This window comes from Rana temporaria, chromosome 12, assembly GCF_905171775.1.
Source record: "Rana temporaria chromosome 12, aRanTem1.1, whole genome shotgun sequence".
In the NCBI taxonomy this organism is placed as follows: Eukaryota; Metazoa; Chordata; class Amphibia; order Anura; family Ranidae; genus Rana; species Rana temporaria.
The window spans coordinates 132,098,748-132,122,317 of NC_053500.1; the positions used below are offsets into that span (position 1 = coordinate 132,098,748).

A 23,570-nucleotide genomic window follows, 5' to 3' on the forward strand; every position below is an offset into this window, starting at 1 on the left:
GCAGCCAATGTACCCATAAATTGCCGCCACTGTGCCATCAAACACAGCTACTGTACCCATCAATTGCCGCTACTGTGCCCCATCAATCGCCAGCTACTGTGCCCCATCAATCGCCAGCTACTGTGCCCCATCAATCGCCAGCTACTGTGCCCCATCAATCGCCAGCTACTGTGCCCCATCAATCGCCAGCTACTGTGCCCCATCAATCGCCAGCTACTGTGCCCCATCAATTGCTGCCAGTGTGCTTATCAATTGCCGCTACTGTGCCCCATCAATTGCTGCCAGTGTGCACATCAATTGCGGCTACTGTGTCCATCAATCGCTGCCAGTGTGCATCACTTACCTGTCTCTTTGAGGGAAGCGGTTCACGGCAGCGATGTCCTCCACGCTCCTTGATGTCTTCTCCCGTCCTCTCTTCCTATCCTCTGCTATGATTGGACACCTGATAGGCATCCAATCACAGCGCCTGACGTTTCAGCCAATCAGGTGACAGGCAACAGACCCGAGCACCTGATTGGCTGAGAGGCGGTTCAGTGTTAGGAAAGCAAACGGCTTCCAAAAAATACCCCGCTACTGTAATTCAGGTGCCCGGAGCCCGAAAACTATCTATGGTGATAGACAGGTGGCAGGAGAGAGGGGGCAGCGCCCGTGTGCCCTTTATGCACTGCCACTGCTCTCTGGGAGAGGTAATAAATATCTGGAAATGTTTCTCCTTATATTACCTAATTTTGGTTATTCTACAATTTGGGCTAGATTCAGCAACAACATACGGCGGCGTTTCTCCAGATACGCCGCCGTAATTTCAAATCTGCGCCGTCGTATCTTTACGCCGATTCTCAAAGGCAGATACGTTGAAAAAATAGGCTTCCTCCGCCGACGTAACTTGAATATGCCGGCGTATAATTGTGTGCATATTTACGCTGGCCGCTAGGTGGCGCTTCCGTCGTTTTCGGCGTAGAATATGCAAATGACCTAGATACGCTGATTCTCAAACGTACGTGCGCCCGGCGGAATTTTTTTACGTCGTTTGCGTAAGGCTTTTCCGGCGTAACGTTGCTCCTGCTTCTATGGGGCGTACACAGTGTTAAGTATGGACGTCGTTCCCGCGTTGAATTTTGAATTTTTTACGTCGTTTGCGTAAGTCGTTCGCGAATAGGGCTGGACATAATTTACGTTCACGTTGAAACCAATACGTCCTTGCGGCGTACTTTGGGGCAATGCACGCTGGGATATGTACACGGTCGTAAAAAACGTCGGGTCACCACCCATTTACATAAAACACGCCCCCTCATACTCATTTGAATTAGGCACGCTAACGCCGGCCCCATTTACGCTACGCCGCCGTAACTTAGGAGGCAAGTGCTTTGTGAATACAGCACTTGCCTCTCTGATTTATGGCGGCGTAGCGTAAATACGATACGCTACGCCGCCCTAACAATGCGCCCGGCTACCTGAATCTAGCCCTCTGTATCCAATCAGGCAGACCCTTTCACTGCATAGTTGATGGTAGGAGATTGTACAATCAGATTGTATAGTGTATGGCAAGCTTTTGGCATCTTGACCCCCAGGACAGGTTCACTTCAAAGATTTGAAACAGATGTGCCGTTGCAAACTGTAGGAAAGTTGAAGCAGAGTTTAATCCAAGGCAGATTGTCATCCGATGCCGTTTCCCTCACGCGCTTTCAGCAGATATTTTGGTACCTGGAACTCAGTCTGTTTGTCTTGTGCTTCTCCCGGCCGCGCTCCAGAAACAAACGTTTTCATAAGAACTCCTGACCGTGAAAAGCCATTTCGGTTTTTGTACAGTCGGCGCATTCACTGTCACATGAACCTGAATCTGCGCCTTCGTTTCTTCAAGCATATTCTGGAAACCAGATACGCTTAAATTTGGCTAAGATATGAGCGGCGTAAGTCTCCTACGCCGTCGTATCTTAGGGTGCATATTTACGCTGGCCGCTAGGTGGCGTTTCTGTTTTCCGCGTTGAATATGCAAATGAGCAAGATACGCCGATTCACGAGCGTACGTACGCCCGTCGCAATTAGTTACGCCGTTTACGTAAGACATACACCGGCGTAAAGATAAAGCAGGTCTCTAGGTGGCGCAGCCCATGCAAAGTATGGACGTCGGAACAAGCGTATCTTTTTACGTTGTTTGCGTAAGTCGTACGCGAATAGGGCTGTGCGTAAGTTACTTTCACGTCGTAGGCAGTGTTCGACGTATCTTAGGCATTCTATCCGACGCATGCGCACTGGGATACGTCTACGGACGGCGCATGCGCCGAACGTTCAAAACGTCATTTACATAAAACACACCCACCTCTTACCAATTTGAATTAGACGTGCTTAAGCCGGCACATTTACGATACGCCACCGTAATTAGGACGCAAGTGCTTTGTGAATAGAGCACTTGCCTCTCTAAGTTGCGGTGGCGTAGCGTAAATACGATACGCTACGCCCGCCCACACTTACGCCGCCCTACGTGAATCTAGGCCTTTGTTGCCCTGTAGGGGATAAAGTTACTGGAAGGGGCTAAGGGTCTCTCCAGGAGGCTGGGGACTGGGGTATTCTTGGTGCTGGAAAGCACTATGGGAGGTTAGGGGGCACTGTGGGACACTGTTGGAAGACACCCTTGCATTTGGTTAAGGGGCACAGTGAAAGGCTGTGGGGGCTAAATGCTCTTAGGGGGCTTGGGGGTACTGTGGGACACCGTTTGAGATTGGGGGCACTCTGGGAGGCTTGAGGCTCTGCAGCAGGCTTAGGGGCTTTACGTTGGGTTGAGGAACACTGTAGGAGGGACTGTGTGGGACCCTGTTAGGGGTTGAAGGCACTATGGGGGGCTGGAGGCTCTGCAGTAGGCTTGGGGGCCTTGCATTGGGTTGAGGGGCACTCTGGGGACTGAGGGCTCTTGAGGGCGCTGTAGGACACTGTTAGAGGTTGGGGGCAGGCTGTGGGGCCTTACGTTGGTTTGGGGTACAATGTGGGAGGCTGGGTGGCACTTTGGGGTGTGAGGTCTCATAGTGATCTTGGGGGCAATTTTGGAGGTTGGGGACACTATAGAAGGCTGGAGGCTCTGCAGCAGGCTTGGGGGCCTTGTGTTAGGTTAGGGGGCAACCATGGGAGGCTTGGGGGGGGGGGGGGGGGGGTGTACTTTGGGGGCTGAGGGCTCTTGGTAGTCTTGGGGGGGAATGTGGGACACTGCTAGAGGTTGGGGGCCTGGAGGCTCTCCAGCAGTCTTGAAGGCCATGCATTGGGTTAAGGGGCACCGTGAAAGGCTGTGGGGGCTAAATGCTATTAGGGGGTATGGGGGTACTGTGGGACACCATTTGAGATTGGGGGCACTCTAGGAGGCTGGAGACTCTGCAGCAGGCTTGGGGGGCCTTATGTTGAGTTTAGGGACACTGTGGGAGGGACTGTGGGGGCTGAGGACTCTTAGGGGGCTTAGGGGACGTTGTTAGGGGTTGAAGGGGGCCTGGAGGCTCTGCAGTAGGCTTGAGGGCCTTGCATTGGGTTAAGGGGCACTGTGGGAGGCTGGGGGGACTGAGGGCTCTTGGGGGCACTGTAGGACACTGTTGGAGGTTGGGGGCACTGAAGTGGGCTGGAGGTTCTGCAGTAGGCTTGGGGGCCCTGTGTTAGGTTGAGGGGCAACCCTGGGAGGCTGGGGGGGGGGGTACTTTGGGGACTGAGGGCTCTTAGTGGTCTGGGGGCACTGTGGGACACTGTTAGAGGTTGGGGGCCTTGAAGGCCATGCATTGGGTTGAGGGGCACCGTGGGAAGCTGGGGGCTCTTAGTGGTTTTGGGGGCACTGTGGGACAAGGTTAGAGGTCAGGGGCACTATGGGGGCTTGGAGGCTCTCCAGCAGGGGCCAAGGGGCACTGCGGTCCACGATTGGAGGTTGAGGAGCATCATGGGAGCGCGCTATAGAAGGTTAAGGGTGATTGGACCAGGAGGAGGAAGGCAATAATCCGGCAGTAGGCCTCAGCCCGATGTTTGAGAACCACAACATTGGGTGGCAATCAATTTTGGCTGGATTAGGCAACAATCTAATTTCTAAAGCTCATCTGGGGGAGGTTTTGCATTCTCTATATTCTGGAATGTGTCATCCAAAGTCGTAGTTAGAATCTAACAGACATTGGCCCAGATTCACAAAGCACTTACGCCGACGTATATCAAGTTACGCAGACGTAAGTGCAAATGTGCGCCGTCGTATCTGTGCGCAAGACCCAGGCAGGCGTAGCGTATCTCATATATGCTACGCCGCCGTAAGTTAGAGAGGCAAGTGCTGTATTCACAAAGTGCTTGCGTCCTAAGTTACGGCGGCGTAGCGTAAATGTGCTGGCCTAAGCGCACCTAATTCAAATTGTGAAGAGGTGGGCGTGTTTTATGCTAATGAACCGTGACCCGACGTGATTGACGTTTTGAACGAACGGCGCATGCGCCGTCCGTGGACATATCCCAGTGCGCATGCTCCAAATTACGCCGCACAGACTTATTGGTTTCGACGTGAACGTAAATTACGCCCAGCCCCATTCACGGACGACTTACGCAAACGACGTAAAATTAAAAAAAAATTTGACATGGGTCCGACGTCCATACTTAACATTGGCTGCGCCATCTTTTTGGTGGAATAACTTTAGGCCTGAAAACGCCTTACGTAAACGGCGTATCTTTACTGCGACGGGCAAGCGTACGTTCGTGAATAGGCGTATCTCGCTGATTTACGCATTCTAGGCATAAATCGGCATACACGCCCCTAGCGGCCGGCCTAAATAGACAGCTAAGATACGACGGCGCCCGCGGTCGTGTCTTAGCTAGATTTAACCACTTCCCGACCGCCGCATGTAGATATACGTCGGCAGAATGGCACGTACAGGCACATTAGCGTACATGTACGTCCCTGCCTAGACGTGGGTCGGGGGTCCGATCGGGGACCCCCCCCCCCCGCTACATGCGGCGGTCGGATTCCCGCAGGGAGCGATCCGGGGCGACGGCGCGGCTATTCGTTTATAGCCGCCCCGTCGCGAACGCTCCCCGGAGCTGAAGAACGGGGAGAGCCGTATGTAAACACGGCTTCCCTGTGCTTCACTGTGGCGGCGTATCGATCGCGTCATCCCCTTTATAGGGGAGACACGATCGATGACGTCACACCTACAGCCACACCCCCCTACAGTTGTAAACACACACTAGGTGAACCCTAACTCCTACAGCGCCCCCTGTGGTTAACTCCCAAACTGCAACTGTCATTTTCACAATAAACAATGCAATTTAAATGCATTTTTTGCTGTGAAAATGACAATGGTCCCAAAAATGTGTCAAAATTGTCCGAAGTGTCCGCCATAATGTCGCAGTCACGAAAAAAATCGCTGATCGCCGCCATTAGTAGTAAAAAAAAAAATAATAATAAAACTATCCCCTATTTTGTAAACGCTATAAATGTTGCGCAAACCAATCGATAAACGCATATTGCGATTTTTTTTAACCAAAAATAGGTAGAAGAATACGTATCGGCCTAAACTGAGGAAAAAAATGTTTTATATATGTTTTTGGGGGATATTTATTATAGCAAAACGTAAAAAATATTGAATTTTTTTCAAAATTGTCGCTCTATTTTTGTTTATAGCGCAAAAAATAAAAAACCGCAGAGGTGATCAAATACCACCAAAAGAAAGCTCTATTTGTGGGGAAAAAGGGACGCCAATTTTGTTTGGGGGCCACGTCGCACGACCGCGCAATTGTCTGTTAAAGCGACGCAGTGCCGAATTGTAAAAACCCCTTGGATCATGTAGCAGCATATTGGTCCGGTCCTTAAGTGGTTAAGTGTAACTCAATTTGAGAATACACTTAAATTTACGACGGCGCAGATTCAGAGTTACGACGGCGTATCTACTGATACGCCGGCGTAACTCTCTCCGAATTTGGCTATATGATTTTATCGGTCTCCTCTTTTCTCGCTCTCTCCCATCACGCGTTCTGCACTAGCTCTTGGCTCCGTCGCTTTGGTTTTGGCTTGGAAAGTGCAGACTAGCAGTTCCCTCCACAAAGCTTCTCTGTTTCCAACAAATCCTCTCAGAATTTGGATGCATTTTTGTCTAATGATTCAGCAGCACATGAGAGGAACGGAGTTCTGTTCACCACAACCATCGTTCTGCTCCACCACCCTATACAGACGATCGCTGAGCGTTCATTTCAGGAGTTTATTAATGCTTTCCCCGGACACCTTGACTAACCCCATCTCTGAAATTATGCTAACGATCGCTTCAAAGGCAGGATCGCGTTTATTTTGCGATGTGTGGCGTGGTTCTGAATAAGGTCACGTGACACGGCTGAAATATGCCTATCCTGCTATTAATACACAATGGCCCAACCTTGTTTTTTTTCAGAATATCTGAAATGAGAACTGTCTGGGCCCCCCCACCCCCAGCAGCTATTCTACTGTAGCCTGTTCGGCAAAATATGAATTAAAGAATGGAAGGAAAACATCTGACTGATTTTTTCTTTCCATTCTTTAAAGCGGGGGTTCACCCTTAGAGGGCACTTTTTCCCCCTAGATGGATGCTCGTTTTGTCTAGGGGAATCGGCTATTTTTTTTAAAATATGAGCCGTACTTACCGTTTACGAGATGCATCTTCTCCGTCGCTTCCGGGTATGGGCTGCAGGTTTAGGAGATATTCTTTATACCTACAGGTAAGCCTTATTATAGGCTTACCTGTAGGTAAAACTCATAAAGTGGGGTTTACAACTAGGGTTGTCCAGATACCGATACCAGTATCGGTATCGGGACCGATACCGAGTATTTGCGCTAGTACTCGTACTCGCGCAAATACTCCCGATACCAGAATAGAATACTTTTTTTTTTTTTTTTGTGACATCGAACACAAATTGGATGGCACCATTGGATGGCACTGATAGGTGGCACTGGCATTGATTGAATGGCACTCATAAATGGATGGCACTGATAGGTGGCACTGGCATTGATTGGGTGGCACTGATGAGATGCACTAATAAGCTGCTTCCCTGCACTGATAGGTGGCACTGGCTAGCTGCACTTTTGGGCACTGGCACCGATGAGCTGCACTGACAGTGAACACTCCTTCAATGATATGTAGTTTTCCAGTACCGTATGCTAAAAAACAGCCCCACACCATGATGTACCAGTTCTTCATAATTCTAAAGAAAATATCTTTGGTCTGTATTGTGGTTTGAAAACGGTCACATGACATTAAAAAAAAGTATCGGTATTCGGTATCGGCGACTACTTGAAAAAAAGTATCGGTACTTGTACTCGGTCCTAAAAAAGTGGTATCGGGACAACCCTATTTACAACCACTTTAAAGCGGAGTTCCACCCAAAAATGGAACTTGCGCTTTTTGGAACCCCCCCCTCCGGTGTCACATTTGCCAACTTTCAGGGGAGGGGAATGCAGATACCTGTATAATACAGGTATTTGCACCAACTTCAAGGGAGAGACTCCCACAGGAGTCACTCCACTCCCTTCTGGGAGACACACTGGTCCCAGGAGACAGAGGGGACCACTGGGAACGTGCCGCACTACTCACGCATGCGCAGTAGGGAACCGGGCAGTGAAGTCGCAAGGCTTCACTTCCTGATTCCCTCACCGAGAATGTCGGTGGGGGCAGCCGAGAGACGAGCGATTGCTCGTCTTCCGCTGCCGACATCGCGGGCACCCTGGACAGGTAAGTGTCCATTTATTAAGTATTTGTAGCTGCAGTATTTGTAGCTGCTGGCTTTTAATATTTATTTTTCGCGGGACCTCCGCTTTAAAGAAAAGATGGAGTACAGAGAATAATTGGTATATAAAGGTACAAATTATGCAAATAATATTAAATCAGGTGGAAAATAAATAAATAAAAATAAATGAAGTAAACATGACTTGTAGTAAACAGATGAAATGTGGAAAAGTCTAATTAGAATTATTTGCTCTTTTCATAACTGTGTATAAACAAGAGTTAAATTATCAGGAGTGTTCACAATATTTAAAAATATGTAATAATAACAGAGAATGGGTAATAAATAACAAAGAGAAACTTTTATTTTATGCTCGCTACATCATGAAAAAAATAATTATAATTTATTCAAAATAATTTTTATGCAAAAAATAATTAAAAAATATGGAACTATATATAGCCACCAAAATAAAAACATGTTATTAAAGTTCTTTCCCATTCTTTCCTTGCAGTGATTCGGGCCAAGGCCATTGTGGGTAAAGAAATCGACAGCGGGAATGATGTCTATGGGAATCCCATCAAAAGGATCCAGTATGAAATCAAACAAATTAAGGTATGAAATAAAATAACAATAGGCTCAATTCACTTTTTTTTTTATTATTATTTTAGCTAAATAAAGAACATTGCGGTCAATCAGTTGTCATACACTGTGTGGCCAAACCTTTGTGGACACCTGACCATCACATACACACTATATGGCTTGTTAGAGATGCCATTACAGAACCTGTTGCCTCTCCGTTCTTTTTTGGTGGCTTTCCACAAGATTTCGGGGGGTGTCTGTGGGACTTTGTGCCCATTTATCTAAAACAGAGGTCTCCAAACTGTGGCCCGGGGGCCAGATGTGGCCCTTTGCTTGCTTGAATCCGGCCCCTGGGGCACTATTTCCTTCACTGACACCAACAAAGGGGCATAGTTCCTGTTCCTTCCAATTATACCAACAATGGGGCCCGATGAGATCAATGATGGGGGACCATTCCTATGAATGACACCAAAGATTGGGGCACAATTCCTCCTAATGACACAAACTATGGGACACTATCCCTCCCAATGACATTAACAATGGGGCCTAAAGACACCATCGATGGGGCATCAATTCTACCAAAGACACCATCGATGGGGCACAATTCCTACTGTAGCGCTACCCCCGAAGGGCCTATTAAGTTACCCTGGCGTTGTCTAGGGGTGCAATTGTAGAAACAAACAGTGAGGGAAAGTCCAGACAGTGAATAAAGGTTTTTTCCAATGCTTTATTTTCCAGGCCAACATCAACATCAATTGGGAAGGGCAAAGTTGATGAATAGAGAGAGAGGAAGAACCTTGCAGTATCAGGCCTGGATATTGGATAGAGCAGTCAGTACTGCTCTGCATTGTACCAATTTTGTAACTTGTCGCCACTCCAACTGAGTGGGTATAGTGCCCCCGGGCAGATCCCTCTTTACAGGCCTGGCAGCCGAGATGTCACTTAGGATTTCTGGGAGGAACAGGCCACTCTCACAGACCCCCACAGGCCAATTACAATAACTGAGCTAGATAGATAGATGAAGCGAATCCTCCCAGTAGATTTCTGCATCGGTCACCAGATGACAGCAAACATACCTGTCAGTACTCTAGTCACCGGATCCCCAATTGGTTTGTTCAGGCTCTGTTGGATGACCTGCCTCCGGGTCCTCCTCAAACCGACTCCCCAATCGAACGGCACCCAGCCTGGGAACCCAGCCAGTCACTGGGGTCCCCTTGTACCTCCGGATGAGGTCCCAAGTAGTCTGCAATTATGGCCAGGTGGGCCACGCCGGCGGGGTCCATGGATGCGCGCACCCTGAAGGTGGATGCCGCATCTGGAACAGGGACCCCGTGAAGATTTTAGAACACATGACACCTGTCACAGATATACTCCTCTCCAGCACGCCCCGCGAGGGAAAAAAAACTCCTCTAATTGGCTGCTGGAGAAACTTACTCTGCCAGAACCCCTCTGGCGCCAACTGCTGGCCAGAGATGACATTGCATCCCTGGACCACAGACTGACCCAGTGGACATTTCTGGAATGACAGAAGTCCCAAAATTTAAACAAATAGTGAATGGGAGAAAGGTAACTCTCCCATTCCCCACTAACTTTAGCGTTGTGCCCATACTGAAAGTAAGGGGGCCCTACACTACCAAAGACACCATCGATGGAGCATACTTCCTACCAAACGCACCATCAATGTGGCACCATTTCTTTCAATGGCACATATCCTACCAAAGACACCATCAATGGGGCACAATTTCTTTCACTGGCACCAAAACGGGGCATAGTTTACTCCAACTGATGCCAGTACATTTTCTACTCGTGGTGGCCACAGTCCGGCCCCCCTAAAGTCTGAAGGACAGTAAACTGCCCCTTTGTTTAGAAAGTTTGGAGACCCCTGATCTAAAAGAACATTTGTTCAAAACACTTAGAGCCAGATTCTCAAAAGAGATACGGCCGGCCGGTTGTATCTATGCGCCTGATTCTTAGAATCAGTTACGCATAGATTTCTATTAGATCCGACCGGCGTAAGTCTCTTACGCCGTCAGATCGTAACTGCATATTTACGCTGGCCGCTAGGGGTGTGTACGCTGATTTATGCCTAGAAATATGTAAATCGGCTAGATACGCAAATTCACGAACATACGCTCGGCCGACGCAGTACAGATACGCCGTTTACGTTAGGCTTTTCCCAGCATAAAGTTACCCCTGCTATATGGTGGCGTAAGTGCGGCGTACCAATGTTAAGTATGGCCGTCATTGCCGCGACAAAATTTGAAAATTTTACATTGTTTGCGTAACTCGTCCGTGAATGGGGCTGGACGTAATTTACGTTCACGTCAAAACCAATACGTCCTTGCGGCGTATTAGGAGCAATGCACACTGGGAGATTTCCACGGACGGCGCATGCGCCGTTCGTGAAAAACGTCAATCACGTCGGGTCACGGAACATTTACATAAAACATGCCCCCCTGTTCCAAATTTGAATTAGGCGGGCTTACGCCGGCCTATTTAGGCTACGCTGCCGCAACTTACGGAGCAAGTGCTTTGAGAATAGAGCACTTGCCCGTCTAAGTTGCGGAGGCGTAACGTAAATAATCTGGCCCTTAGTTGGGGTAGGCAGTACACTGTGGTGGAGGTGGACTAGCCACGCCCCGTGACCTTTGACCTCTGGGAACCTGCCTTCTGACCTTTGACCTCTGGGGAGGTCCCTGTTCCAATTCCTGAGTCCTAGCCTTATTCTTCAAGGTAAAACCCTAACTCTAACCCTAACTCTAACCCTAACCCTCTAACCCCCTATTGGCTGTATAGTGGTAGGTGTGATGGCTTTTGGTCATATAACGTAGCTTAGAACTGAGCCTAATGTCTCTTTTTAGATTTCCTGTCTGTATTTTGATGTATTATGTGCAAAAGTGTTTTATAATATATAACAGTTTTTGCAGAATTATATGGTAGTAGTGCTGAGCGCCTCACTGATGCATGATGACATCATCTGTTAAAGTTTCTTCAGTGGCTTACATTTCTGGTGGGCTCGATCTTCTGGTCCCCTGTTGCTCTCAGTGGTTTACCCTACTGAACCCTATGTCACTACAGCATACAGTAGTGATTGAGGGGTCAGCGGGAGAAACCACTGAGCACAGCAGGGGACTAGGAATCTGCCACTCCTTGAAGTGTGGGTTTCCGGAAAGATTTCAGTGGAAGATTTGGTTATATCAGAGTGACGTTCAGGGCTTGCGAGGGATTATTTGTAAGTGTCCCCTAGGTTGGCTTTAATGGAATTTATATATATATATATATATATATATATATATATATATATATATATATATATATATATATATATATATATATATATATATATAATCATTTTTTTTCAACATTGATAGTAAAATAAATGAGTTAAATATAAAAAAAAATCAAATCTTATCAATACATCCTTAAAACTTTTTTTTCAATATATAAATTTAACTTAGATACAGTGACTTAAAAAAGTATTCATACCCCTTTAAATTTTTCACATTTTGTTATGTTACAACCAAAAACGTAAATGTATTTTATTGGGATTTTATGTGATAGTCCAACACACTTGCCGTTTCTAAAGGTCTCCACAGTGCGCATGCGCCGTAGACATCAGTGCCCATCTTTTTTGCAAATGTCTCCTAAACCGTGTAGACCAGTGGTTCTCAACTCCAGTCCTCGGGACCCACTAACAGGTCACGTTTTCAAAATAACTGAAACGTTTTCAAAATAACTGAAATTAACTGAAACGTTTTCCTCAAGGTAATATTTAAAATCTGGCCTGTAAGTGGGTCCCGAGGACCGGAGTTGAGAACCACTGGTGTAGACTGATGCGGCGTACACACGGTCGTTAAATTTTTTTTTTAAGAAGCCGAAAAACGGTGTGAAGCCCACACACAATGATTTTAAATGACGTTTTTAAAAAAATCAAAAAATGTTTTTTATCATTGGAAATGATCTATTGATTGCCATGTTCTTTATTTTGCAGATGTTCAAGGGCCCCGCCGAGGACATCCAGTACATCCTCACAGCTTCTTCTTCCGCAGTGTGTGGAGTGACACTGGAAACGGGAGGCAAAAAAGAGTATCTGATTGCAGGTTAGCAGCCAATGACTTGCTTGACAGTTAAAAGTCATTGTTGTTGGATCAAAGTGATACTAAAGTCCACTGTGGGCTCCGGCACTATGGAACACCTACCTACAAGAGAGTTCTCCTCCAGGGGTATCCCATCCAGACCGCCAGTCACTGCTCTATCCGCCATCTTCTCCATTCCCATGTTGCTCATCTTCAGTCATTGAGAAGCAGTCACATTGTACAGAATACACAGCACATGAGATACAATGACTAGAGGAAGAAGTTGTTTAGCAGATAAGGCTTTGTGCCTCTGAAAAACTTTTTGTCTCCTCCACTCCCTAAGAGTTTTGTATTTTAAGCTGTGCCTTGAAGAGAGAAGTGTGATACATACAGTATACTTCCGCCTGCACATACTGCCCACTGCCATACCCTCCGCAGTCCTCTCCCATACATACTGCCCACTGCCATACCCTTCGCAGTCCTCTCCTATACATACTGCCATACCCTCTGCAGTCCTCTCCTATACATACTTCCCACTGTCATACCCTCCGCAGTCCTCTCCTATACATACTGCCCACTGCCATACTCTCCGAAGTCCTCTCCTATATGGCCCTCCATCATGTCCTTCATACTACTTTCTTGCACATATTGCCCTACAAAATGTCCTCCACACTATTCTCTTGTACATATTGCCCCAATATCATACCCTGCATACTATTTTCCTCCTCTCCCGCACATACTGCTCACCATCATACTCTCTACACTCCTCTCCCGCACATACTGCCCACCATCATACTCTCTACACTCCTCTCCCGCACATACTGCCCACCATCATACTCTCTACACTCCTCTCCTTCACATATTGCCCATCATTGTATACTCTGCACTCATTTCCTGTACATATTTCCCGCCATCATTCCCTCTGTACTCCTCTGCTGCACATACTGCCCGCCATCATTCCCTCTGTACTCCTCTCCTGCACATACTGCCCGCCATCATTCCCTCTGTACTCCTCTCCTGCACATACTGCCCGCCATCATTCCCTCTGTACTCCTCTCCTGCACATACTGCCCGCCATCATTCCCTCTGTACTCCTCTCCTGCACATACTGCCCCCCATCATTCCCTCTGTACTCGTCTCCTGCACATACTGCCCCCCATCATTCCCTCTGTACTCGTCTCCTGCACAAACTGCCCGCCATCATTCCCTCTGTACTCCTCTCCTGCACATACTGCCCGCCATCATTCCCTCTGTACTCCTCTCCTGCACATACTGCCCCCCATCATTCCCTCTGTACTCGTCTCCTGCACATACTGCCCCCCATCATTCCCTCTGTACTCCTCTCCTGCACATACTGCTCGCCATCATTCTCTCTGTACTCCTCTCCTGCATATGCTGCCCTCCATCATTCCCTCTGTACTCCTCTCCTGCATATGCTGCCCTCCATCATTCCCTCTGTACTCCTCTCCTGCACATACTCAAGCCATCATTCCCCCTGTACTCCTCTCCTGCACATACTGCCCGCCATCATTCCCTCTGTACACCTCTCCTGCATATATTGCCCATCATCTTACACTCTGCACTCTCCAAAGTGTTTTCCCGAAACTCCAAGCTTCTCTTTGTTTTTTTATTAAATTGCACATTTTTTTAAATAAAGCTAAAAAACAAACAAAAAACAAACCAATAAATCCAAAAAGTCTTAACTGGGGAAAAAAAGGAAAACAATATATATATCTTAGGAGAGAAGGGGGAATTATTAGAGGCCAGTTAATGTTATAATAAATGATTAAATAGGAACAATTTTTATTTAAATAACAAGTTTCCACTGATATGTTTGCTGGATCCTACTTATAAGCCTGGAGGTCCCTATAGGACAAGCCTTTGGTTTGCTCCTATGAACTGGAATGAATGAATTGTATGAATAATGTAACAGCTATCACACTCTTCAAGTGGAAGTCATGAAACATGCAAAGTCTCTTCTGCCCCAAAAAACGTCTTCCTCTTGTTGCTGTTTTATTCATTTATCTTCACGGCCTCTGTGACGCATCCACCATGCAGTGTACCCAGCTCATTCCCGACATCTGTAGGATCTTGGAAATGGAGCCAGATGGCGGGCCCATGTACCTCATACGCTCGCATTACATCATCAATTAGATTCATGACTGCACCCTTTTTCTTTTTAGAATTGTGTGATCCTCAAACTGGATCATTATACTTACAGTATATTACTCGGTTGTGTTTTATGACTTCTTGACCTTGGTACTAGCAATGCCCAAAATAACTTCAGTTAAAAATACTGTGTCTGCCCTGAAAAGACCCTGAGCTCTGCACTCTGTACATAAAGCACCCCTGAGCTCTTCACTCTGTACATAAAGCACCCCTGAGCTCCTCACTCTGTACATAAAGCACCCCTGAGCTCTTCACTCTGTACATAAAGCACCCCTGAGCTCTTCACTCTGTACATAAAGCATCCCTGAGCTCTTCACTCTGTACATAAAGCACCCCTGAGCTCTTCACTCTGTACATAAAGCACCCCTGAGCTCCTCACTCTGTACATAAAGCACCCCTGAGCTCTTCACTCTGTACATAAAGCACCCCTGAGCTCTTCACTCTGTACATAATGCACCCCTGAGCTCTTCACTCTGTACATAAAGCACCCCTGAGCTCCTCACTCTGTACATAAAGCACCCCTGAGCTCTTCACTCTGTACATAAAGCACCCCTGAGCTCCTCACTCTGTACATAAAGCACCCCTGAGCTCTTCACTCTGTACATGAAGCACCCCTGAGCTCTTCACTCTGTACATAATGCACCCCTGAGCTCCTCACTCTGTACATAAAGCACCCCTGAGCTCTTCACTCTGTACATAATGCACCCCTGAGCTCTGCACTCTGTACATAAAGCACCCCTGAGCTCTTCACTCTGTACATAAAGCATCCCTGAGCTCTTCACTCTGTACATAATGCACCCCTGAGCTCTTCACTCTGTACATAATGCACCCCTGAGCTCTTCACTCTGTACATAATGCACCCCTGAGCTCTTCACTCTGTACATAATGCACCCCTGAGCTCTTCACTCTGTACATAAAGCACCCCTGAGCTCTTCACTCTGTACATAATGCACCCCTGAGCTCTTCACTCTGTACATAAAGCACCCCTGAGCTCCTCACTCTGTACATAAAGCACCCCTGAGCTCTTCACTCTGTACATAAAGCACCCCTGAGCTCCTCACTCTGTACATAAAGCACCCCTGAGCTCTTCACTCTGTACATGAAGCACCCCTGAGCTCTTCACTCTGTACATAATGCACCCCTGAGCTCCTCACTCTGTACATAAAGCACCCCTGAGCTCTTCACTCTGTACATAATGCACCCCTGAGCTCTGCACTCTGTACATAAAGCACCCCTGAGCTCTTCACTCTGTACATAAAGCATCCCTGAGCTCTTCACTCTGTACATAATGCACCCCTGAGCTCTTCACTCTGTACATAATGCACCCCTGAGCTCTTCACTCTGTACATAATGCACCCCTGAGCTCTTCACTCTGTACATAATGCACCCCTGAGCTCTTCACTCTGTACATAAAGCACCCCTGAGCTCTTCACTCTGTACATATAGCACCCCTGAGCACTTCACTCTGTACATAAAGCACCCCTGAGCTCTTCACTCTGTACATAAAGCACCCCTGAGCTCTTCACTCTGTACATAAAGCACCCCTGAGCTCTTCACTCTGTACATAAAGCACCCCTGAGCTCTTCACTCTGTACATAAAGCACCCCTGAGCTCTTCACTCTGTACATAAAGCACCCCTGAGCTCTTCACTCTGTACATAAAGCACCCCTGAGCTCTGCACTCTGCAAAAATAAAAGTGTGAAGAATGAGGATGAAGGTCTGTTTTAAAGTAGTAATAATCGCTCTGTATTTTTTTAGTTTCGCACATTAAGCACAATAGAATAAACTTTCCCCATTGAACTATTTGTTAAAATTCCAGGTTTCCAAAGTTAAAAGTGGACAGTGCAGTCTGGAGTCACTCTGCATGTCAGTTTGAAGAAAGGAGGAGGATGGAAAAGCAGGGAAGTGTGCCTTGCCATCCTAGGCTATGAGGCTGTGTTTTTTTATTGACGCACACAGTGTATCGAGACACAGCTCTAGTCTATGGCATGAGGATTACACATAAACTTGTTTGTGGCTCAGTAGCTGTCATATTGTTTCCCCAAAGTGTAGAAACATCCGTATGGCTGCAAGAAAGTAGTCTTGCGAAGTTAGGTTGCGTTTGTGTAATATCTGTATTGCAAAAATCAGCTTTCAGTTCTCAGATGAGGATTTGGAGACATTGCCATCACCTTTTCAGCTTTGTCCAGTAAAGTGCTACTTAAGCTTTGTCCTTCTTTTTTTGTTTGAATTGTTTTCATGGTACCTGCTCTGCGCAGTGGTTTTGCAAAGAGCAGCTCTGATCCTCTTCTTTTCGGGTACCTCCCCCTCAAGCAGCCCCCCCTAGAGAAAGTCCAATGCCCTGGGGGCACCGTTGCGTGCTCACTCCCGAGCCACTGCTCTATGCATTCATAAGACACACAGAGGTTGATTTTTTTTTTTAATGGCAAATAGACTGTGGGGCAGATCCACAGAGATCTGCACCGGCGCAGCGTATGGCGGGATACGCTACGCCGCTGTAACTTGCTTTTTGTTGCTTCGAATCCAGAAAGAATTTGCGCCGTAAGTTACGGCGGCGTAGTGTATCTCTTGCGGCGTAAGGGCGCCTAATTCAAATGATCCTGGTAGGGGGCGCGGATCATTTAAATTAGGCGCGTTCCCGCGCCGATCGTACTGCGCATGCGCCGTCCCTAAAATTTCCCGACGTGCATTGCGCTAAATGACGTCGCAAGGACATCATTGGTTTCGACGTGAACGTAAATGGCGTCCAGCGCCATTCACGGACGACTTACGCAAACAACGTAAATTTTTACATTTCGACGCGGGAACGACGGCCATCCTTAACATTGGTTGCCCCTCATATAGCAGGGGCAACTTTACGCGTGGCAAATCTAATGTAAACGTCGTATCTTCACTGCGTCGACCGCGCGTACGTTCGGGAATTCGCGTATTTTGCTAATTTGCGTACTCGATCGGGAAAACGACGTCGGCGACACCTAGCGGTGAAAAAAAAAATTGCATTTAAGATCCGACAGCGTAAGAGCCTTACGCCTGTCGGATCTAATGGTTATTTATGCGTAACTGATTCTAAGAATCAGACGCATAGATACGACGGCCCAGATTAGGACTTACGATGGCGCACATGGCGCTGCGCCGTCGTAAGCCCTTTCAGAATCTGGGCCACAGAGGTTGATTTTTTTTAAAGCAAATAGACTGTGTACTTTGCAATGTGCAGTTGCTCCAGGACTTTGTAAATGAGGAAAGCTTCACTTTGCAAAGTATACACAATCAAGTACAAGGAAAATAAAAGTAAAAATGCATTTTTGCTTGCACATGATTGGATGATGGAAGTCAGCCGAGCCTCTGCTCATTTACCAAGCTCTGGAGCAACAGTCTATTTGCCTTTAGTAAATCAACCCCATAGAGCCGCGGCTGCCAGACCCCCCCCCCCCCCCCCCCGACTCTCTCCTCATTGGCTCACTGACAGCCAATGGGCCCCTGCTGCTGTCTCAGCCAATGAGGAAGGAGAATCCCCATATAGCTGAGGCTATCGTGAACATCGCTGGATCAGAGTGGGGCTCAGGTTAGGATTGGGGGGCTGGGGGGCTGCATACAGAAGGTTTTTTTTTTCTTCATGCATAGAATGTAGTTGTGTTTGAGTAGCTATAAACTTTTACTAAGAATCACAGTTGTGCACTAATACCTATGGCATTATGGTGTGCACTCCAAAGCTAAAACTCATATGGCCCAGATTCTCAAAGGGCTTATGACGGCGCAACGCAATGTACGCCGTCGTAAGTCCTAATCTGGGCCGTCGTATCTATGCGTCTGATTCTTAGAATCAGTTATGCATAGATATCCATTAGATCCGACAGGCGTAAGGCTCTTGCGCTGTCGGATCTTGAATGCAATTTTTTTTTTTTTTTGCCGCTAGGTGTCGCCTCCGTCGTTTTTTTCCAGTCGAGTATGCAAATTAGCAAAATACGCAAATTCCCGAACGTACGCGCGGTCGACGCAGTGAAGTTACGACTTTTACGTTAGATTTGCGCCGCTTAAAGTTGCCCCTGCTATATGAGGGGCAACCAAGTGTTAAGTATGGCCGTCGTTCCCGCGTCGAAATTTTTTAAATTTACGTTGTTTGCGTAAGTCGTCCGTGAATGGGGCTGGACGCCATTTACATTCACGTCGAAACCAATGATGTCCTTGCGACGTCATTTAGCGCAATGCACGTCGGGAAATTTTAGGGACGGCGCATGCGCATTACGTTCGGCGTGGGAACGCGCTTAATTTAAATGCTATACGCCCCCTACCCGCCTAATTTGAATTAGGCGGGCTTGCGCCGGGTGATTTACGCTACGCCGCAGCAAGGCGTCCTGAAGACGACTTCAGAGGCGACTTGCAAAATGACTTCTGTATAGAAGTCAATGCAAGTCGCCCCCAAAGTCCTACAAGAACCTTTTTCTAAGTGGTCGCTCCTATTAGAACGGTTCTATTGAATAGAATGGGACGCGATTTGTCAGGCGGCTGAGTCGCCTGACAAGTCGCCCCAGTGTGACCCGGCTCTGTCTTCTACTTTACTGAGCACTACAGTCTTGGGAGGGACAAGACCTGTATGTGTTACTTAGCTGAAGTAGAAAAAAAATCGGGTCTTCTGCCCCCCCAGGGTGGACACAAATACAAACAACTCCATTATGTGTAGTTTATCTGTATATTTAGATGTTTTCCTGGAGTTTGGCTTTAATTTTATTGTTCTGTTTTCTGAAATGAGCATTTTTGTAACAGATGGTAACCATTCAAACTCATTCTTCCAGGTAAAGCAGAGGGTACTGGAAAAATGCACATCACACTGTGCGACTTCGTGTGGCCATGGGAATCCCTCACCCAAACCCAGAAGAAGAGTCTTAACCAGAGATATGAGATGGGCTGTGAGTGTAAGGTAAGAGAACGAGTTTAGGGATATATGTCTGTGAAGGTTTTTGTTGGTTATGGTAGAGCTAGTAGTCACATTCAACTGGATTTGTCCTGTAATGTTGATAAACTGAACATGTGGCTTAGAGAAGCTATGAAACGTCTTCAATAGTACTGAAGAAGTGGCTTGGAGATGCTATGAAACGTCTTCTATAGTGCAGAAGAAGTGATTTGGAGAAGTTATGAAATGTCTGCAACAGTACAATAGAAGTGGCTTGGAGATGCTTTGAAACGTCAACAGTACTGAAGAAGTGGCTTGGAGATGCTATGAAATGTTTTCATCAGTACTGAAGAAGTGGCTTGGAGAAACTTCGAAACATCTTCAACAGTATTGAAGGAAGTGACTTGAAGAAGCTTTGAAATGTCTCCAACAGTATTGAAGAAGTGGCTTGGAGATGCTATGAAACGTCTTCTATAGTGCAGAAGAAGTGGCTTGGAGATGCTATGAAACGTCTTCTATAGTGCAGAAGAAGTGGCTTGGAGAAGCTACGAAATGTCTGCAACAGTACAATAGAAGTGGCTGCTGTATATTTTTTTATTCTAACACCATAAAGAATAAAATGGCGGTCGTTGCAATACTTTCTGTCACACCGTATTTGCGCAGCGGTCTTGCAAGCGCACTTTTTTGGGGAAAAAATACACAGAACATTTACATAAAACACGCCCCCCTGTTCCAAATTTGAATTAGGCGGGCTTACGCCGGCCTATTTGCGTTACGCCGCCGCAACTTAAGGAGCAGGTGCTTTGAGAATACAGCACTTGCCCTTCTAAGTTGCGGAGGCGTAACGTAAATATAGTTATGCCAAACTACGAGAATCTGGCCCATCAGTCAGAACCTCCTCTACATTGGACCGTCCCTTGCAGCAAAGCTCCAACGTGAGTTTTTTTGTTCTGTATCCCTCAGACCAGTGGCGTAGCATGGGGGGTGCGAGGGGGGCCACCGCCCCGGGTGCAAAATTTAGAGGGGAGCTGTCAGGAAATAGGCTTATGCCTCGTACACACGACCGGGTCTTACGAAGGGAAAACTGCAAGGAGAGTTTTTGGCCGGGAATTCCCGGCCGTGTGTATGCTCCCTCGCAGTTTTTCAGACTGAAAAACTGCCAAAATCCGCCGGCAAAAAAAAAAGAGAACCAGCTCCCTTTTTTTCTCGTCTGGATTCCCGACTGACTTTTTCCTGTCGGAAATCCCGAGCTCGTGAACGAGGCATGAAGGTATTAAGGAAAAGAGCTGAGCCCAGTCCATAAAAGCTGTAGGAAACATACAGGCCCAGATCCACGTACCTCGGCGCATATGTAAGCCCGGCGTAGCGTATCTCGGATACACTACGCCGCCGTAGTGTATACGAGGAGGGAGCGCCAACAACAGATGGGACATAGGAACTAATGCATGATGTCACCACTCCAGGCTTTACCAGTCATTATCAAGCACGCTCTCCTCTTCCCTACAGCCACCGCTGTCTCACACAGTGGATCATGTGACCAGACTGGAGCTAGCTGAAAATAGGTAAGTCCGTGGGTCAGGGGGTCGCAGATTACTTTGCCTCGCCCCAGGCGCTGACAACCCACGCTTACACCACTGCCTGGGACCACCCACCAACCACATTAAATTTACAAAATCAAGTTTTGTTGGTCGTGTTTTTCCCGCTTGACTCGTTCACTTTACTCGCTCTAATCCTCTTTGATCCGAGGCTTTGGTTCCGTATCAAAGAAAAGCATTTCTCTTGTTTTAAGCTTTTTTAACACCGAAGCAGAGTTTTTCACTTTCAAAGCAGTTCCTCGGTGAACGTTTGATGTCGAGCTCTTACCATATGCGGGCCTTTGGACTGAGAACAAAATGTTCCAATTTTGTCTCGTCTGACCGCAAAAAAACTTTTTTTTTTTTTTTTTTTTTGTCACATGCTTTTAATATCAGCTAAGTGGTTTGTTGCAAACCCTGAGTGTAACCTGAGACCTGAGCTCACAATAATGGCTTCCTTCTTACCGGCCGGCCGCACTGTAGGAGAGCTCTGCGTGATTTTTTTTTTTTATTGGGGAGTGTGTGTTGACTCATAGACATCTGACCCCATACAGGAAGCTGATCTATACCATTTACTGTGGTTGCCAACCAATGCAATCTTCTAAAAATTATATAGTAGCTGGAGGATTTACTAAACCTTGTATGTGTCCTACAGCTTTTATGGACTGGGCTCAACTCTTTTCCTTAACACCTTCATGCCTCGTACACGCGCTCGGGATTTCCGACGGGAAAAAGTCAGCCGGGAATCCAGACGGGAAAAAAGGGAGCTGGTTCTCTTTTTTTTTTTCCCGGCGGATTTTGGCAGTTTTTCAGTCGAAAAAACTGCGAGGGAGCATACACACGGCTGGGAATTCTCGGCCAAAAGCTTTCCTTTGTCAGGTCAACTGTGGCCAGGTGACAAGTGCACCCCGTGGGGGTAAGGGATGCACCACTGGGTAGTGAACCTTATAGCCGACTGCTGCGATCAGAGAGGAAGCGAACACAAGATCGCCCAGGGCGCGGAGTCTAAGACCCAGCTTTGTGTTCACCAGAGCCTCTAGTGGTGAGGATGGCCTTCGCCGCAGCTGGATCCAGGTCGCGACCCTTGGGATCCCCTAGGTCACGCTCCGCAGAGAGAGAGGGGAAGCAGCAAGCAGGACAATGGTAGTGATGGGTAAGCCGAGGTCAGGACAACAGGCAGACTAGGGTAACCAAGGGACAGGCAAAAGGTCAAGGGCACAGGCAAACAGGAGAAGTCAGGAACTACTGACACCAGTGGCGGAACTACCAGGGTCACAAGGGTCTCACTTGCCACCAGGACAGGGATCAATGGGGCCCTTTATGGTTTCTGAAGGTTCTAGTTACACCTCTGCTCACGGCAACATAATAGATAATTTGTTGCAATTTCCAACTTTTTGCAACACTTTCGCACATCATTTTCTAGTCTGTGCCACAGATAATGTATCCATCTTAAAAACTGCTGGGATTTTTATGCTAGTGACTAATTGCATCATATGTGTCCTTATTCTAACTGTCCTGTGCTGCTTGTACCCCTGCAGATCTCACGCTGCCCTTCCATCCCCTGCTACGTCAGCGCCCAAGATGAATGCCTCTGGACAGATTGGATGACGGAGAAGAGCATACACGGGCGGCAGGCCAAGCACTATGCCTGCATCAAGCGCAGCGACGGATCGTGCTCTTGGTACCGGGGGACCGCCCCCCCGAAGCAGGAGTTCCTCGACATAGAGGACCCCTAACTCCCGTCTCTCTCAAGTCCCAGCCGCCAGTTCTGAGAAGCCAGCGCGCCCACGAGGAGGAGAGGGAGGCGTCTTTTTTTTCCCTTTTTCGACCCAGGTTAATATCGGTTTTCCCGCAAGTCACGTGACTGAAGCTGGACTGGCAAACCGTCATGGGACGTGGGGTTTAACCCCTTCATTGCTGGAGAGATCGCAGCACTGAAAGGATTAAATGGAGGCGGAAGGTGGATGGACTCTTGCCGCCCACCTTACTTCTTAGACTTCCTTTCACCACCTTTCCCCCTTATCACAGCGCACAAGGCCATATTGAGAATTCCCGAATTCTGTGTAGCTGGTCTACAGCCCCCTTCCCTCACTTAACCCCCCCCCCCCCCCCCCCCGTTTCTTCCCCTCCCCCCCCCCCCCCACCATGCTTCTATCTCTAAGCCGCCAAGCGAGGTCTAAGCTGTGAGTCACAGGCTCCATTATTACCCAGAATTCTCTTAACATAATGACAATTTCCTCACACGTGAAAGGCATTGTCTCACCCTTTGCAACCAATCGGATTGGGCAACTGGACCTGACATGTCTTTTTTTTTTTTTGCATACACATAGGGGTAAAGTTATACAAAATTCACAGCGTTTACACAGCCATCATGAATATACCCGTAATGTAAAGCAAAAATTGACCACCCGGTAACTCCTATAAATGTTCTTTATTGGCTACATCAGGTAAAACAGGATCCACCCTAACGCGTTTCGGCCGAAACCCACGTTAGCATTGATCCTGTTTTACAGGATGTAACCGATAAAGAACATTTATAGGAGTTACCGGGTGGCCGGCTTCAATTCTTGCTTTGATTTTTGTTATGCCGCTTATCAGATT

General features: G+C 47.4%; 1 protein-coding gene across 1 annotated transcript in view; it reads left to right on the forward strand.

Moving 5' to 3' along the window:
* TIMP2 (TIMP metallopeptidase inhibitor 2) overlaps window positions 1-23,074 on the forward strand; it is a 50,745-nt gene extending 27,671 nt beyond the window's left edge. The window contains exons 2-5 of the mRNA XM_040330742.1: window positions 8,195-8,295; window positions 12,254-12,362; window positions 19,298-19,422; window positions 22,508-23,074. Of these exons, the coding sequence (XP_040186676.1) occupies window positions 8,195-8,295; window positions 12,254-12,362; window positions 19,298-19,422; window positions 22,508-22,705 (533 nt within the window). The 3' untranslated portion in view covers window positions 22,706-23,074. The remainder of the gene's footprint in view (window positions 1-8,194; window positions 8,296-12,253; window positions 12,363-19,297; window positions 19,423-22,507) is intronic.
* Window positions 23,075-23,570: the final 496 nt, after the last annotated feature.